General features: G+C 45.4%; 2 protein-coding genes and 1 long non-coding RNA gene across 3 annotated transcripts in view; 1 reads left to right on the top strand and 2 right to left on the bottom strand.

The window, feature by feature from the left end:
- The window catches only part of LOC106604826 (dedicator of cytokinesis protein 2), a 156,511-nt gene that overhangs the window by 79,268 nt on the left and 58,897 nt on the right, over positions 1-18,346 (top strand). The window lies entirely within an intron of this gene.
- On the bottom strand, positions 983-14,241 carry insyn2b (inhibitory synaptic factor family member 2B). Its single transcript, XM_045718222.2, has 3 exons — positions 12,605-14,241; positions 10,770-10,844; positions 983-2,337 (listed from the first exon to the last, which is right to left on the bottom strand). Exons 1-3 carry the CDS (start codon positions 14,239-14,241, stop codon positions 2,166-2,168), a joined length of 1,884 nt encoding a protein of 627 aa, XP_045574178.2. The 3' UTR covers positions 983-2,165.
- The window catches only part of LOC145879516 (uncharacterized), an 11,842-nt gene continuing 7,890 nt past the window's right edge, over positions 14,395-18,346 (bottom strand). Inside the window, exon 2 of the long non-coding RNA XR_014392320.1 lies at positions 14,395-14,649. This is a non-coding gene — a long non-coding RNA (uncharacterized LOC145879516). The remainder of the gene's footprint in view (positions 14,650-18,346) is intronic.

The following is an 18,346-nucleotide window of genomic DNA, read 5'->3' as shown; positions in this document are numbered from 1 at the left end:
TATTCAAAACAATGTCACTGACGAGGTTCTTATGCATCTCTCGATGAACAAAACTTTCCGAAGATTAAGAGTTATGCTCCGAAGATGTTTGTACTGTTTGGGTCAACCTATGTATGTGAACGGACATTTTCAGTGATGAAATATAACAAGTCAAGGCACAGATCATCTCTTACTGACTCTCATCTCTCAGCAATCTTGCGCATAGCGACGTCAGAAACTATACCCGACTTCACTGCTCTAGTCAATGCCCATCAGTCCTCCTCACACTGATTGAATAGTTTAAATGTAATGTTGAGCCCTCGCTCTCTTTCTTGTGTTTTTGTGCATACCCGTTAACAAGAGTTCTGTCCGTGGTGCTGAATGCACAGTGTACTTTTCCCTGCCCGTAGTTCGTTACATGTTAAATAATGCAAATACCTACCAAAAGGAGAACATGGAAGTGGTTTATTTCAGTACATGTTAAAAAGTAAAATAAATAGCATATCTGGATGTAATTTACAGTAGCTATATCTGTCAACACAGTCACACACATGATGTATAATCCTGAAATATGATTCTGGCCTGCAATGGCAATAATATATTCTAATGTGGCCTCTCCATGGAAAATAATTGCCCAGGCCTGATGTAGAAGTTTTTCGATAGAGCTTTCGATCGTAGAGTACTGCCTTACACTGGCTGCTTTCTAAATCATTCTCTTCAGTCCTTTCAGTGTTTCCCAAATTGTTGTTTGTGTCCTGCTGGTGGGTTGTGGCCAATTCAGTTTGGGCCACAGCTTAAAATTTGGTTCTGGCTAAAAACAATGGAGTTGTTTACTTAGTGTTTACTTGAAGAGAGACAAGAAATTTCCCCAAGGTGGGTCTAAACACAGAAAGTATTTGGGAAACTACTGATTGTTTCAGTCTGAAAGACTTTCTTTCAGTTTAGTGACCTTTATGATACCCTTTGAAATATCACATTATAGCCCTCCGTGGACTCACCCATCTGCTTTTACCATTCCTCCATAGTACCACAGCTTCATCCTAAATGGTGCTAGTCAGTAGTGCTTTAAGTGTGTCGTCATGGGAATTGGGAATCACTGTTCAAGCAGGAAATGATGTTCTGTTTAAAATACACACTTTTATTGGATCCCAATATAACTATTACAAACAACACAGCGAGAGGAAAAGGAAGAGAAAAGCATTGTTGGAGATCACACATGGGAATGGGAAGAGCGATCTATTAAAAAGCACTGATGTGGCAGGTTAGGGTCCGGGGCTGATTATTGGTTAAACAGTAAATAGGGTGTGGTCTTGGAAGGAAAGGTTGAGATTATTATTGGTTGAGCTTGTGTTTTAGCCAATAGCGCTGTGGTATAATGAAAGCTCATAGTGTAGAGTGGATATAATTGTATTGTGTGTGTGTGGGTGTGTGTGTGTGTGTGTGTGTGTGTGTGTGTGTGTGTGTGTGTGTGTGTGTGTGTGTGTGTGTGTGTGTGTGTGTGTGTGTGTGTGTGTGTGTGTGTGTGTGTGCGCGCGTACGCGCCTGTCTGTGTGTGTAAGTGATGTGTTTAGTGCTATACTGTGTGTGTATATTGTTTGTGCTAAGTATGACTCAGTAACTTTTTTGTTTTGCGTATTGCGGGAGAATCCTGGTGGAAGCGTGTGTTGATTGGTTACGTGGCCTGTCACTCTCTGAAGGGATTGTAGATTGGCTGGTCACTCTGTAGGTTGTGGAATGTGAATAAGTGCTCATCTATGTTCAAGCACTGGGGCCTTTGACCTAACAGAGTCACCACTGGACACTCTTATTAAACCGTGTCCCAGATGTGTCCAACCTAGCACAGTAGCACAGTAAACTCTGTTGGTCAGGGACAAAGTCATTCAGATTAGTGTCTCTTCAAAATCCAGTAACCAGTGATCCCAAGACTTGACCTCTATCAGTTGGTCCACACCTCATAGAGTTGTCCATGGTAACTTATTGCTCTCCATGTTATCTACACTCCAACAGGCTCTAAGGTGTAGCATCTCTGCAGCTCAAATACCATAATAGGTGTACAGTTCCTATAGCAACATCAAAGACACAGGAACAGTCGCCATGGTCCATCGACACACACCTGTCCAATCCCCTTAGTAACAGCAGCCCGCAACTTCTCCATGGCGACTGTACCCCCGGCGACGGGTGTGTATCTATAGCCACCAGAAACACTTTTTGCGTAGCTTCTTGACGCGGGCCTTGGCGCTGGGGCGGGGGCGGGAGAGGGGCGGTTTGGGGACAGGGAGGGGGACATCGTAAACCCCATCTAGAGTTTCCATCACTGGCTGGAACCTCCCCTCTTGCTGTCTGAAGTCATGCTCCACACTGGTGAGAAAGAGGTGGAGAGAGTGCGTGGAGAGAGGGTGTGAGGGTGAGAGAGAAGGTGAGAGAGTGGGAGAAAGAGGTCGAAAGAGAGGCAGAGAGAGGTGGAGAAAAAGGGAGAAAATAGGGGGAGAGGTGGAGAAAGTTAGACAGGTACGCACACATAAATTGCTTGTACTTATTAAAATGCCCTTTGATATAAATGCAGTTAGGTGTGCACAGTAACATTCACACATCAATGCACATGCTTAACACCTCTGAAAACACATGTGCTCATGCAACTGCACGCCTATGCACCCAATCAGACACACACACACACACTGAAGTAATTTCACGTACACAGAATTCTTACGCTTCATGCACCGCTGTATCACAGGCTGGAGTAATGAGAGGAGTGGGAAGAGAGAGAAAGCGAGAGCAGAGGAGGAGCGAAGTAGAGAGTCGTCCTAAAGTGTTGGAACTAAAAGAGAGGGCTGAGTGAAAAACGTATTTCCCCGGTGATGTTTTCAAAGTACTCCCTCCCCTTGCCTCATCTTTCTTTCTCTCTCGCTTTATTTCTTTCTTTCTCTCTCTCTCTCTCTGTCTCCCTCCCTCTCTTCTCTCTAAAGTGGCTAATGCTTCGGGTCATACTGCAGTGGAGTTTGAGTGTGCACTGAACGTTTGTGTGTGTGTTTTTGGTTTTACTATCCTTGTGGGGACCAGAAGTCCTCACAATAATAGTAAAACAAGGAAAATTCAGACATTTCGCTGGTCCCCACAAGGAAAAAGGCTATTTTAAGCTTAGGGGTTAGGGGTTAGGTTTAAGACAGTTTCTGTTTGTGATGGTATCAAACATTCCGGTCTGGAGAGGCTGGGTAAACATTGGGCGGTTACTTGCCTTAGAGATCAATGGAGGCCGAGGGCTCAGAGGGGTCAACTGCGACGCTTCAATGAGATGAAAACAATAACGAGAGGAAGACAATGAATTGATGCTATTTTAGGTTTAGGGTTAGGCTTAGGGTTATGATTACACTTATGGTTATGGGTTTAGGGTTCGAGTTAGCGGTTTGGGGTTAAGGTTAGGGTGAAGGGTTAGGGTTAAGGGAAAATCGGATTTTGAATGGGAATGAATTGTTTGGTCCACACAACAATAGTAAAACAAAATTGTGTGTAATGAGATGAGTTGCATAGGGTTTAAGCATCTGGAGTTAATGAGGCTAACGATGAAGGAAGGGGCCTTTTAGTCTCACTACACACACACACACACACACACACACACACACACGCACGCACGCACACACACACACACACACACACACACACACACACACACACACACACACACACACACACACACACACACACACACACACACACACACCACACACACACACGTTTGTTTTACTATCCTTGTGGGGGACCAGAAAATGGATTCCCATTCAAAATCCTATGCCCACTCAGTCATCGTATTTGCTCTCTCCTGACAAATAAAACCTCAAATGAAACCGCTCAAATGACACAGCAGTGAGTGGGAAGAGGAGGCGTCCAATATACATAATACACAGGGACTTCTAAAGGAGAAACAGCGGGAGGGAGAGAGGCAGGAGGAGGGTAAAGACAGGACGGTTTGATGAGTAGTAGCGGGGTAGGAAGGGTGGTTGAAATGATGAAAGGATGAGTTGAGAAAACAGGAGGGGAAAACAAGATACAGAGAATGAGGAAAGAGGGGGAGTAAATGGAAAGAGAGCCGTGCGAGGGAGAGGGAGAGGGAGAGGGAGAGTTAAGGTAAGGTTAGAATGTCCCCGGAAAAGAGGAGAAATGAAGAGACCGGAAGACATGAAAGAGAGGTAAAACCACAGATGCAGACGCAGGGGAGAGGAAAGGAATATGAATAAATTATAAAGCACTGGAGAGGAGGAGTGCTACCACTGAAACCACGCACACACACACACACACACACACACACACACACACACACACACACACACACACACACACACACACACACACACACACACACACACACACACACACACACACACACACACACACACACACACAATGGAAAGAAATAAGCATTGAGCCTGGCCTACACATTCCTTGGTGTGCAGTATGTGCTTTTACGGTGTTTTAAAGAACGAGCATGTTTATCCATGTACTCTCTCCACCCCTCCCCCCTCTCTCTATCTAAGTTTTTTCCATCTCTTTATCTCTCTGTTGTTCCCCCTCTATTGTTTTGGGGATTACGCCTCAGTTGGGAAAGCCGCTCCTCTTAATTGATTCCCCCGGCTGGCATCTACAGTATCTGCTGTGTGTGTGTGTGTGTGTGTGTGTGTGTGTGTGTGTGTGTGTGTGTGTGTGTGTGTGTGTGTGTGTGTGTGTGTGTGTGTGTGTGTGTGTGTGTGTGTGTGTGTGTGTGTGTGTGTGTCTGTGTGTGTGCAGTGTTTTTTCTTCTGTCAGAACTTGCCTTTCCTTGTTTCTCTGTCACACAGATTAATTAGATTTGACAATACAACACATCTGCAGGCAGGAAACATCAAAATGTCGTTTTCCAGCTCAAATCATGAAGAGGGAAGCCTCCATCCCACGCTGTCTCTCTTCTCTCTCTCTTTCTCTCCTTCTCTCTCTCTCTCTCTGTATCTCTCTCTCCTACACACTCATCCCTCCATCCCCTCTCTGTGTCCCACTGTGTGATATGTGTGATAACACCATTACTGTACCATCAAGAAAATGACTGTATTGATGTGCCTGTGTATGTGTGTGTATGTTTGTGTGTTTCATAACCACAATAGAACGATCGGTGTCTTCCAATGGCCTCAGAATGACCATAAAGTGTGTGTGAATGACTGTAATGATCCTTCTCTTCTGTTTGGATTAACTGTATGTTACTTTCCATGTGTGTACAGTGTGTACTGTGTGTGTGTGTGTGTGTGTGTGTGTGTGTGTGTGTGTGTGTGTGTGTGTGTGTGTGTGTGTGTGTGTGTGTGTGTGTGTGTGTGTGTGTGTGTGTGTGTGTGTGTGTGTGTGTGGGACCAGCATATTGCTATTGGGAATAATAGAATACTACTGATCCTCTTTATTTAGAAAAAGAGAAATGGGACAGACAGGCAAGTAAATCAGAGCGAGAGAGAGAGAGAGAGAGAGAGAGAGAGAGAAAGAGAGAGAGAGAGAGAGAGAGAGAGAGAGAGAGAGAGAGAGAGAGAGAGAGAGAGAGAGAGACAGACAGAGAGACAGAGAGAGAGAGAGAGAGAGAGAGAGAGAGAGAGATTACATTTAAATCCAAATGTCCTGGGACGTCTACCAACACAGTGTGGTAGTCTTTGAGGAGTGTGCCCAGTGGTAATAGTAGATAATTACTAAATAGTTCATACTCAGGCAGTAGTGATTCAGGCTACTGCAGTAATGTATTCTATTTAACATTCACTTTGAACTTCACTGGGGGACTTCCTTGCTGTTCACTAGCTATTCAGGGACTTCCTAGCGGTCCTGTGATATTATCTGCCAAAACAGGTCCTGGGGGGCCCCCTGAGCTGCTTTCTGTGGCCCTGGGGGGGCCCTGTGTGAGCCGGTATCTCTGCCACCCTTCCCTCCGGTCCTAATTATTCCTGATTAGATGTGAACTCCTGCTGTAGCTAATGCTGTTCCTGGTTACAGAGGAGGAGAGGAGGAGGAGACAAGGACAAGGAGGAGATCTGGTGGGCTGATAGCGAGTTAGCAAAGAGCTGCAGGTCCTGATTGGTTGAAGTTAGAGTCCTTAATTGAAACAATAACAAAGGGATGACCCCACCTCTGTTTGGGTAAAAAGCTGAGGGATGGGCCTGGAGAAATGTAACCACTCTCAAATTCATAGACAGAGCTATGGATGCATCCATGACATAAAAAAATGTAGTTTTAGCCATGTTTTGAGGCTGTACGGTGTTTGATATATTTACGTTGTTTACAAATATTGAGTAAAACAAGCTTATATTTTGGGTTCTGACTGGGTACAACAGTTAAACTAAGCTTATATTCTTCAAGAATCAATGGGTGTTTATTATTAATTAATAAGTCCAAAAAATTGATGTAGCAACTAAGGATTCTAGCATTTAATTACTAACTTAGGTCACAGCCATGCAGAGTATGGAGAGGGAGTTGGAGAATGCTGATGTTGCTGCTGGGTACTTTGTAGGGTGTTTGTACAGGGCAGTATCTGACTAGGCAAATTTCTTGTTGTTACTGTCGATGACATCACAAGGACTTTTACCTGTTGGCAGTGCTGAGGAGGGGGTGTGTCTTGCCGGTTCCTGCTTAACTTTACCGGCTTGCTTATTTCTCCTGGCAGAGTTGTCCTAAGGCAACGAAGAAGAGGAAGGAAAAGGACTCCGAGCTAGGCTGAAAAGACGAAGATAAGCGGCTTCCTCTTCCTTGTATCCTGATAGCTGATGTCCGATCGCTGGAAAAGGAACTTTGTGAACTCAGAGCTAGGCTTCAATCTGTGTCTTTTGTTTTTACTGAGATATGGCTTACAGACAATTCACTTGACTCTGCCGTTCAACCGGATGGCTTCTCCATGTCCCGCATGGATTGAACGGCGGCTTCTGCAAAGATTCAGGGGGATCTGGTAAGAGTCTGGGGGAGGGGTATGTTTCCTCGTTAACAATTCCTGGTGTACCGACGTTGAGAGCATTGCGAAATCCTGTTCATCAGAACTGGAGTTTCTGATGCTAAAATGCCGACCCTAGTATGTGCCAAGGGAATACTCGTGGGTTATGACAGCTGGGTACATACCGCCACAAGCAAACACCAAGGCGGCACACAGCAAACTCAGCCATACCCCGACCCCCAATGAGGCCAATCAGATCACGTCTCTCTGTTCCTATTCCCCGCCTACAAGCAGCAACTCAAGAGGGAGCCTCCGACACAGAGAAAAGTGAGGTGCTGGACGGAGGAGGCAAACTCGATGCTGCAGGATTGATTTGAGAATACTATTAGGAATAGGTTCAACGATTCATCCACCCAGGACTCATCCATTGACATTGAGGAATATACAGTACATTGTCAGTTACAGGCTTCGTGTGTTGATGATGATGTACCCACAACAACAAGCCCGTACTGCAGCATTGAATGTCAGCAGAACAAACCTCGATGACTCGGTGGCGTGCGACGCGTACAAGGCATGCAGGTATGAGCTCCCCAAAACCATTAGGGATGCAAAAAGACACAGACTCAAACTTGAATTGATGTTCGACAATTCAAACCAACTCGCTCTGCATGTGTCAAGAGCTACAGACTATCACAGACTACAAAGGCAAATCCAGCTGTGCGGTGCCCACCGAAGCCTCCCTCCCAGAAAAGCTTAACACACTCTATGCTCGCTTCGAGGCAGACAATACTGAGCCATTCAGGAAGACTCTCGCTGCTCCGGTCGACCAGGTGCTTTCGCTCTCCGAGGCTGACTTGAGGAAAAACTCTCAAAAGGGTGAATACTCACAAAGCCGCCGGCCCACATGGGATCCCTGGCTGTGTCCTCAAGAGTGTGTGTGTTGACCAGCTGGATGGCATCTTCTGGGACATCATCAACCTGTCCCAGGCTATAGTCCCCACATGCTTTACGGAGACCACCATCATCCCAGTGCCCAAGAAGAACAAGGTGACTTACCCAAATTACTATTGACCCGTCGCTCTCACCTCGGTCATCATGAAGTGCTTCAAGAGGCTGGTCATGGCCCACATCAAGGCCAGCATGGCAGGCACACTGGACCCACTCCATTTTGCCTACCACTCCAACAGATCCACAGAAGATGCCATTTCCATCGTTATTTACTGGGCCGTAACACATCTGGACAAGAGGAAAATCTATGTGGGAATGCTGAGTCTGGACACCACCCTCTGCAACTGGATCCTGGACTTCCTGATGGGCAGACCACAGGCTGTGAGGAATGGCAACAACACCTCCTCCATACTGACTCAACACAGGGGCCCCCAGGGGTGGGTTCTTAGTCTTCTGCTGTACTCTCTGTTCACCCACGACTACGTGGCTTTGCACAACACCGACAACCATGGTTGTAGGCCTGATAGGCAACAATGACGAATCAGCCTACAGGGAGGAGGTACACTACATGACCAAAAGTATGTGAACACCTGCTCGTCGAACATCTCATTCCATAATCATGGGCATGAATGGTCCCCCCTTTGCTGCTATAACAGCCTCCACTTCTCTGGGAAGGCTTTCCACTAGATGTTGGAACATTGCTGCGTTGATTTGCTTCCATTCAGCCACAAGAGCATTAGTGAGGTCGGACACTGATGTTGGGTGATTAGGCCTGACTCGCAGTTGGTGTTCCAATTGATCCCAAAGGTGTTTGATGGGGTTGAGGTCAGGGCTCTGTGCAGGCCAATCAAGTTCTTCTACACCGATCCCGACAAACCCTTTCTGTATGGACTCGCTTTGTGCACAAGGGCACTGTCATAATAAAACAGAAAAAGGCCTTCCCCAAACTGTTGCCACAAAGTTGGAAGCACAGAATCGTCTAGAATGTCATTGTATGTTGTTGCATTAAGATTTCCCTTCACTGGAACTAAAGGGCCTAGCCCGAACCACGAAAAACAGCCCCAGACAATATTCCTCCTCCAACAAACTTTACAGTTGGCACTACATTCGGGCTGACTGGGGCAGCTCTAGGAGGGCAGAAATTTGACAAACTGACTTGTTGGAAAGGTGTGATCCTATGACGGTGCCACGTTGAAATTCATTGACCTCTTCAGTATGGTCATTCTACTGCCAATGTTTGTCTATGGAGATTGCATTGCAGTGTGCTTGATTTTATACACCTGTCAGCAACGACTATGGCTAAAATAGCTGAATCCACTAATTTCAAGGGGTGTCCACATACTTTTGTATATCCAGTACCAGTCAAAAGTTTGGGCACAACTACTCAGTTTCTTCAAGTGCAGTCCCAAAAACCATCAACCGCTGTGATGAAACTGGCTCTCATGAGGACTGTCAGATGAAAGGGAGGCTCAGAGTTACCTCTGCTGCAGAGAATAAGTTCATTAGAGTTAACTGCACATAGGATTGCAGCCCAAATAAATGTTTCAAGTAACAGACACATCTCAACATCAACTATTCAGAAGAGACTGTGTGAAACAGGCCTTCATGGTCGATTTGCTGCAAAGAAACACCAATAAGAAAAAGACCAAGAAACACGAGCAATGGACATTAGACTGGTGGAAATCTGTCCTTTGGTCTGATGAGTCCAAATTTGAGATTTTTGGTTCCAACCGCATGTCTTTGTGAGACGCAGAGTAGGTGAAAGGATGATCATCCTGACCGGTTGCATCACGGCTTGGTACGGGAAATTTTCCATCCACGACCGCAAGGCCCTCCAGCGGGTGGTGAAGACGCCCCAGTACATCACTGGGACCGTGCTCCAACCCATCCAGGACATCTACTCGAAACAGTGCCTGAGGTAAGGCATGCAGAATCATCAAGGATCCAAGCCACGAGCTGTTCTCTCCCTTACCGTTGGACAGACGGTATCGGAACATGAGGTCTGATACCAACAGGTTCAGAGACAGTTTCTAACTACAAACCATCAGACTGCTGAACACTTGAACTGGACTGACCACCTGCTCTGATTCTCCACACCTTAGTACACATGCACTCACTCATACACACACCCACACAGACATATACACACACACACACACACACACACACACACACACACACACACACACACACACACACACACACACACAGACACAGACACACAGAAACAGACACAGACACAGACACACACACACACACACACACAGACATACACACACACCCACACAGACATACACACACACACCCACACAGACATACACACACACACACACACACCCACACAGACATACACACGCATATCACAACTGCTGCTACCAGACACTTATTATACTGCTCAGTTTATACAATGCCCCACACCCCCTCTTCCCCAATACACATGTAAATATTGTTGTAGAAATTGTGCCTTCCTGTATTATAATTATGCTACAATCTTTATTCTATTCTACTGCCATTTACTTTATGTTCGTATTCTTAGATTTTATCATTTATTATTGTTGTTGCATAGTCGAGAAGGAGCCTGCATTTTGTTGGACGGTATACACAGGGAAAAAATGTATGAAATGTATGCATTCACTACTGTAAGTCGCTCTGGATAAGAGCGTCTGCTAAATGACTAAAATGTAAAATGTAAAATGTATACAACAATGCATATCCTGTACATACAACTAATAAAACTTGACACTGAAACTGAAGCCATCTGCTAGTGGTTTGAGTGTACACAGTAAAATGTGGGTTGTGTATACTGTTATATTAGCAAAGTGTACCTGTAGGGAGTATGTGGATTTTGATATATAAAAAGAAGTGTCGTTGAAAAGTGAAATGGTATTATTATTATTATTAATGTGGTATTAGGAAGGTGTTTTACCTGTATATGATACAGGCAGTCTTCTGACAGGTGGGGCAGTTGTTGATATCCTGTCCAGTTCTGTAAGAGCAGCGCCTAACACAACGACAACAACAACAAGAACACGCAGACATCAGGATGAGGAGGAAAACACAGGATAGCGTCATTAGTACTACCCCAAACAAACAGACAGACACAAGTTCACACACAGAACACACAGACACAAAGGGAGCACAAGATACAAACTTAAAAACAGCACCAAAACTTTAACCTAGCACTGCGCCAAACACACACACACACACACACACACACACACACACACACACACACACACACACACACACACACACACACACACACACACACACACACACACACACACACACACACACACACACACACACACACACACACACACACACACACACACACACAGATGCCACAGAGGAACAGGGTATATTATTGTTGTGAGTCTTGCTGTGCCCCTGAAACATGAATTGCGTATCTTCCATCATAATCTGGGAGGGATTAGTTTGGTATTATAGTGAGCCGTCAACCCAAGAGGAACTGACAGAGAGAAGAGGGAGGGAGGGGGGAGGGAGGGAGGGGAGGGAGGATGGAGGGGGAAGGAAGGAGTAGAGTGGAGTGAAGATGATAAATAAAAAGTAGAGGAGTGGGTAGAAGAGCAGAGAGGAGAGAGGGAAAATAAGTGAAGGGGTGCAGTCTGTTGTAGGGGATCAGGGGTGAGAGGGAGAGTGAGGACAGAGAGGTGAGAAGACAGTGATGGAAGAGAGAAAACAAAACAGAGTGACAGGAAAGAGATGAGAGAGTGATGTACTGATTGACAACAGAGGTAGAGGGTGAGTGGCATATAGTGAAAGGGCAGAGGGTGAGGAGAGAGGAGCGGAGGAGAAGCTCTGTATTGTACGGAGGAAGAAGTGATTCATATCTGGAGAGAAGGAAAGAAAGAGGGTGGTAATTAAAGATAGAGGGATGAAGAGGGAGATAGGGGGATGGGTGGAGGTGAAAAGAGATTGATATCATTCTTCAAGTAGAAGAATGAATGTGAATGAGGAGAAAGGAGAATGGGAACAAAGAATAAGTCGAAAATTGGACAATTTCCAAAATGAGAGAGTGGGAGAGTGTTTGATTTGTGTGAGAGAAACAAGGAGATGTAGAAACGAAGAGAACGAGATGAGGGAGGGAGAGAACGAGATGAGGGAGGGAGAGAACGAGAGGAGGGAGGGAGAGAAAGGGAGAAGGAGAGAGAGATAGAAATGAGGAGAGAAAAAGGGAGAGGAGACAGAAATGAGGAGGAGAGGGAAAGAAAATGAGAGAGAGAGAGAGAGAGAGAGAGAGCGAGAGAGAGAGAGAGAGAGAGTGGTAGATAACTTCTGTTGACCTTAAAGCCTGAGGGAGCAGCCATGACATAAGGAAGGAGTTCTGCCTGTAATTATATGGACCATATGATAGAATGCATACAAAGTCAGAGCAGTGGAATACACCACAAAGGTAATAACTGATATTTACTTTTATACAGCAGGGTTTAGAAAGGTGTTCTGTACACATATCCCTGTGGGTGTTCTGCTGTGCTCTGTAATACTGCAGCAATAACTTACTGTATACAGTACATCACAGCCCCTGCAATACTCCCATGACCTTAAAGTGCATTACCAAGTTGAAAGCATGTCAGTTTGCATTGGAGTTGATTCTCAAAGGCACTCCCATACATTCTCACATACATCCTTTCTCCATCTCTTGCACACTCTGTCTCTCACTCTCTCCCTTTCTATTTCATCTTCCTCTCTGTCACTCGTTCACTCATTCTCTCACTCACACACACACCCCTCTCTCACCCTTCGCTGAGGGCCTTGCTTTTCTCCAGGTCTTGGATAACGTTGAGGAGGACTTTGATCTTCTCCTGGTTGGAGAGCAGACTCTCTTCCACGCTGTGAAGATGCCCGTGGAGGCCCCCCGACACACACCCCTGTACCCCACCTGGTAACCCCGCCAGACCTCCTGGTGCCCCATTGCATTGTGAGGCCACATGGGCAGCATGCAGAGCATTTGCATCTTTTGACTGGCCAGGGGTTTTGGAGTCTTCTATTTTGATTGGTTGTGCTGGTGGTATTTTGGAGAGCAGGGAGGGGGTGAGGGGTGGATGTTTGGGTTGGGTCTGAAGGACTGGGGGTGCTGGTTTTGGGTTCACCTGGACAGTGTGGTAGGGGTTGGGGGAGGCTTTAGGTGGGAGAGGGGTAGAGGCCGAGGATTTTTTGCCTATGAGGAGGACTGGGGGTGGTGGCTTGGGGGTGACTTGTGTAGATGAGTTTGGTGGTGTGTGTTGGTTGTCAGATGACGTCTCTGCGTTTTTGTCTGGAAAAGGCTGTGTAGCTGGAGTATTATCTGTGGATTTATTTGGCCTGGATGTGTGTTTCTCTGTGGCGTGTGAGTGTGTGTCCGCAGTCTGTGTGTGTGTTTCTTTCTGATGTAACCTGGGTAAACTGGGTTTTGGGTCTGTATGTGTGTGTTGTGTATCCTTAGTGTTGGAGCATGTCGGCACAGGTGAATCTTTTGTGAGCGTGTGTGTCTTTTGGGTTGTGTGTGGAGAGGGCAATGTCTGAGTTTGTGTTTGAGTGTTCTTCACAGCTTTGTGCGGGGTTGGTGGTGTGTGTGTGTGTGTGTTCAGTACAGGGGAGTCTTTCCGGTTCTGGTTGAGGAGTACGGACTGTTTCCTGGGAGGATTCGGGAGGGTCTGGCTCTCTGTGGTCTTATTGGCTGCTCGCCTGCGGCATGCAGTTGCCATGCAAGTGGGTGGGGCCTGGGACTGTCTACGCCCGCAGGTTCCACAGAGACGGGGCGATGATGATGTCATCATTCTACAGGGCCTTGGAGGCGTGGCGTGAGAGCTCACAGACTGAGACACACTCCCTGACCTCAGCACAGGGCGAGACTCCTCCCCTCTCAGAGACTGGACCCTCCTCCTCTCTCTGATTGGCTCGTTCCCCTCGGCACCCTCAGTACATACCCCACCCACCACCTCAGGGGCAACCACACTCCCATTGGTGTATCGAGACGTCTGTTTCCCGCTGGACCTGTGACCAGACTCCCTGGGATTGGTCCTTATGGTTTTGATCTGACAGTAGACCCCGCCCCCTGAACCCTGTGACCCCATGTCGTCCTGTGTCAGACTGTTGATCGCATTCTGACTCGTCTCCTTGGAAACGGCAAATCCACCGCTGCCGCCACTGCTGCACGAGTTACAAGAAAAAACAGTTTCCGAGGGCATGGTCATTACCGTGGTGACATGGTTGTTACTCTGCCTTGTCTCTGGGTGCTGCATGCTGGTTGGTTGGTTGAGTTTGATTGACGGGAGCGTCCTAAGGCCAGGGGAGGTCTGCACCCCCACGCTGCACAGCGGACCCCATCGCCCCCCTGCCAAGGGCACCCCCAGCGCAGGCACTGGATTGGTCGGATCAGCCACCCTTCTACCCATAGCCCCAGCCAATTTGCTCAGCCCCCAGAGGAGCAGGAAGAGGAGGAGCCACTCTGTGACATCACAGTTGTGGGAGGCAGTCTTATATCTGAGTGGAGAGATGAGTTACTGGTCTCTGTTTTATCCAAGTGTGAAGAGTGTTTTTGAAAGAGAGAGAGAGAGAGAGAGAGAGAGAGAGAGAGAGAGAGAGAGAGAGAGAATATGAGTTACAGTGTGTGAGAGTACTGTTGCTCATTTGCCATAGAATCCATGGTGGTCCCAATTCTGCCTCTGTCACTGGTATGACGTCACCACTCAGTCTGACGATTGGTCCTCATACCTCTGGGTCATTAATGAACATGTGATTCAGTTCTTTATTGGATGAGAGAAGAAAGGTGTAGCAGTTCTTCCATCCATCTCTTTTTCACTCTGCGGAAAGAAGAGAATAGACTGATTTAGCTGAGACCGTTACAGCTCCAGTACCACTTCACTTGCTGCATGGCTGCAGACTGGATCAATACCTTCATATCGCTCCATAATCACTCTCTCCATTCCAGGTAGAAAATACCCAGGTTGTGTCCCGAATGACTTGGGGCTGCAGGTAGCCTAGTGGTTAGAGCATTGGGCCAGTAACCAGAAGGTTGCTGGATCGAATCCTCGACTGACAAAGCATAAATCTGCTGTTCTGCCCCTGAACAAGGAAGTTAACCCACTGTTCCATGGTAGACTGTCATTGTAAATATGAATTTGTTCTTAACTGACTTGCCTAGTTAAATGAAGGTTAAACATGATGCCCTTTTATAGTAGGCCTACACAAATGTTGTAGTGCACTATATACTGTAGGTAATAGTGTTTCATTTGCCACACCCCCACCATACACACACAAAATATTCAGCTTCAGATTTTTTTCACAGGTGCGGTGGAATGCTTGTGTTTCTATCTCCAACAGTGCAGTAATACATAGCAGTATAAAACAATAAACACATAAAAAAAGAAAATGACAAAAATATCCCAACGAGCAATGTCAGAGTCTGGAATATACTTATATATACATATAATTCATGTTTTTAGCTTCTCTCTAAGAATGGAAGTGCCCGGGTGGGAGGTGTCAGGTTGTGCATGTCTGGGAGGCTTGTGAGACATCGTTAGAATATTAGCAAGCAGCGCTAATGACCTCATTAGCCTCTGACCGAGGGGTGGTAGCATCAGACACCATTGTTTACTAACTGCTACCATGGCAACAGGTCTCCCATGACAGGTCAGGATTCAGCATGACGGGCAATAATGTGTCGACTTTTGTGTGTGTGTGTGTGTGTGTGTGTGTGTGTGTGTGTGTGTGTGTGTGTGTGTGTGTGTGTGCGTGTGCGTGCGTGTGTGTGTGTGTGTGTGTGTGGTGTGTGTGTGTGTGTGTGTGTGTGTGTGTGTGTGTGTGTGCGTGTGTGTGTGTGTGAAAGTTTGCAGTCTACATGAGTACATATAGTATGTGCATGTTCGTTTCTGAAAGATACTGTTTCTGCAGATAAATATTTTGACAGAGCTATTTCGTTGTTTTTTTTCAAGTCTGGCAAGGACATCTTACGAGAGTCTGTGTGAGAGAGAGTGGCATATTGAGAATATGAATATTTTGAGTGTGAGTCATGAGAGACTTGGCTGTGGGACTTGGACTGTTTAACTCTATTTAAAGTCATTTCTCTGTAGTTAATTTTTTTGGAATAGTCTTTCCTCAGACACACAGACATTCAGACACCTGCTGCAGCAAAGAACATAATTAGTCTCCACACACACATTTGTCCCTATTACTGTGCAATATGATGTGTGTGTGTGTGTGTGTGTATGTGTCCTGCCATATGTGTCCTGACCTGCAATGTCTTGCTTTACAATTGCATCACCAGAAAGTGTATAAACCATTGAGCTTGACCTTTGAACCCTGGTTACTATCAATAGAGCAGCCAACCTTATCCTCAAAGCTTACACACACATATATAGTATATACACTACCATTCAAAAGTTTGGGGTCACTTAGAAATGTGTGTTTTTTTAAAGAAAAGCAAATGTTTTGTCCATTAAAATAACATCAAATTGATCAGAAATACAGTGTAGACATTGTTAATGTTGTAAATGACTATTGTAGCTGGAAACGGCTGATTTTTTATGGAATATCTACATAGGCCTACAGATGCCCATTATCAGCAACCATCACTCCTGTGTTCCAATGGTACGTTGTGTTAGCTAATCCAAGTTTATAATTTTAAAAGGCTAATTGATCATTAGAAAACCCTTTTGCAATTATGTTAGCACAGCTGAAAACTGTTGTTCTGATTAAAGAAGCAATAAAACTGGCCTTCTTTAGACTAGTTGAGTATCTGGAGCATCAGCATTTGTGAGTTCGATTACAGGCTCAAAATGGCCAGAAACAAAGACCTTTCTTCTGAAACTCGTCAGTCTATTCTTGTTCTGAGAAATGAAGGCTATTCCATGCGAGAAATTGCCAAGAAACTGAAGATCTCGTACAACGCTGTGTACTACTCCTTTCACAGAACAGAGCAAACTGGCTCTAACCAGAATAGAAAGAGGAGTGGGAGCCATCCGTACTGGGTCTGTGAGAAACAGACGCCTCACAAGTCCTCAACTAGCAGGTTCATTAAATAGTACCCGCAAAACATCAGTCTCAACGTCAACAGTGAAGATGTGACTGTGGTGCTACTCAACTATATACAGTGCCAGTCAAAAGTTTGGACACACCTACTCATTCAATGGTTTTTCTTTATATTTTACTATTTTCTACATTGTAGAATAATAGTGAAGACATCAAAACTATGAAATAACACATATGGAATCATGTATTAACCAAAAAAGTGTTAAATAAATCAATGTATTTTTTATTTTAGATTCTTCAAATTAGCCACCCTTTGCCTTGATGACTGCTTTGTTCACTCTTGGCATTCTCTCAACCAGCTTCACCTGGAATACTTTTCCAAGAGTCTTGAAGAAGTTCCCACATATGCTGAGCACTTGTTGGCTGCTTTTCCTTCACTCTGCAGTCCAACTCATCCCAAACCATCTCAATTAGATTGAGGTCAGGTGATTGTGGAAGCCAGGTCATCTGATGCAGCACTTGTCACTCTCCTTCTTGGTCAAATAGCCCTAACACAGCCTGGAGGTGTGTTTTGGGTAATTGTCCTGTTGAAAAATAAATGATAGCCCCACTAAGTGCAAAACAGATGGGATGGCATATCGCTACAGAATGCTGTGGTATCCATGCTGGTTAAGTATGCCTTGAATTCTAAACAAATCACAGACAGTGTCACCAGCAAAGCCCCTACACCATCACACCTCTTCCTCCATGCTTCACGGTGGGAACCACACATGCCGAGATCATCCGTTCACCTACGCTGCGTCTCACAAAGACACAATGTTTCTAACCAAAAATCTCAAATTTGGACTCATTAGACCAAAAAACAGATTTCCACCAGTCTAATGTCCATTGCTCATATTTCTTGACCCAAGCAAGTCTCTTATTATTGGTGTCCTTTAGTAGTGGTTTCTGTGCAGCAATTCGACCATGAAGGCCTGATTCATGCAGTCTCCTCTGAACAGTTGATTTTGAGATGTGTCTGTTATTTGAAGTCTGTGAAGCATTTTTTTGGGCTGCAATTTCTGAGGCTGGTAACACTAATTAACTTATCCTCTGCAGCAGAGGTTACTCTGAGTCTTCCATTCCTGTGGCGGTCTTCATGAGAGCCAGTTTCATCATTGCGCTTGATGGTTTTTGCGACTGCACCTGAAGACATTTTTTGAAGTTCTTGACATTTTCCAGATTGACTGACCTTCATGTCTTAAAGTAATGATGCACTGTCATTTCTCTTTGCTTAATTGAGCTGTTCTTGTCATAATATGGACTTGTTCTTTTACCAAATAGGGATATCTTCTGTATACCACCCCTACCTTGTCACAACACAACTGATTGGCTCAAACACATTAAGAAGGAAAGAAATTCCACAAATTAACTTTTAACAAGCCACACCTGTTAATTGAAATGCATTCCAGGTGATTACCTCATGAAGCTGGTTGAGAGAATGCCAAGAGTATGCAAAGCTGTCAAGGAAAGGGTGGCTACTTTGAAGAA

This window comes from Salmo salar, chromosome 05 (assembly GCF_965601325.2).
Source record: "Salmo salar chromosome 05, fSalSal1, whole genome shotgun sequence".
In the NCBI taxonomy this organism is placed as follows: domain Eukaryota; kingdom Metazoa; phylum Chordata; class Actinopteri; order Salmoniformes; family Salmonidae; genus Salmo; species Salmo salar.
Note: the sequence above shows the minus strand (reverse complement) of the source record. Positions and strands in the feature narration are given on the sequence as shown.

Bases quoted from the DNA above. Each gene is read 5' to 3' on its own strand.
- insyn2b (XM_045718222.2), bottom strand. From the start codon at position 14,241: ATGGGTAGAAGGGTGGCTGATCCGACCAATCCAGTGCCTGCGCTGGGG. The intron at 10,845-12,604 runs GTGAGAGAGGGG...TCGTTGTGTTAG, and splicing joins AGCAAGGCCCTCAGCGAAGG to GCGCTGCTCTTACAGAACTG. The intron at 2,338-10,769 runs GTAAAACACCTT...CTTTCTCACCAG, and splicing joins ACTGCCTGTATCATATACAG to TGTGGAGCATGACTTCAGAC.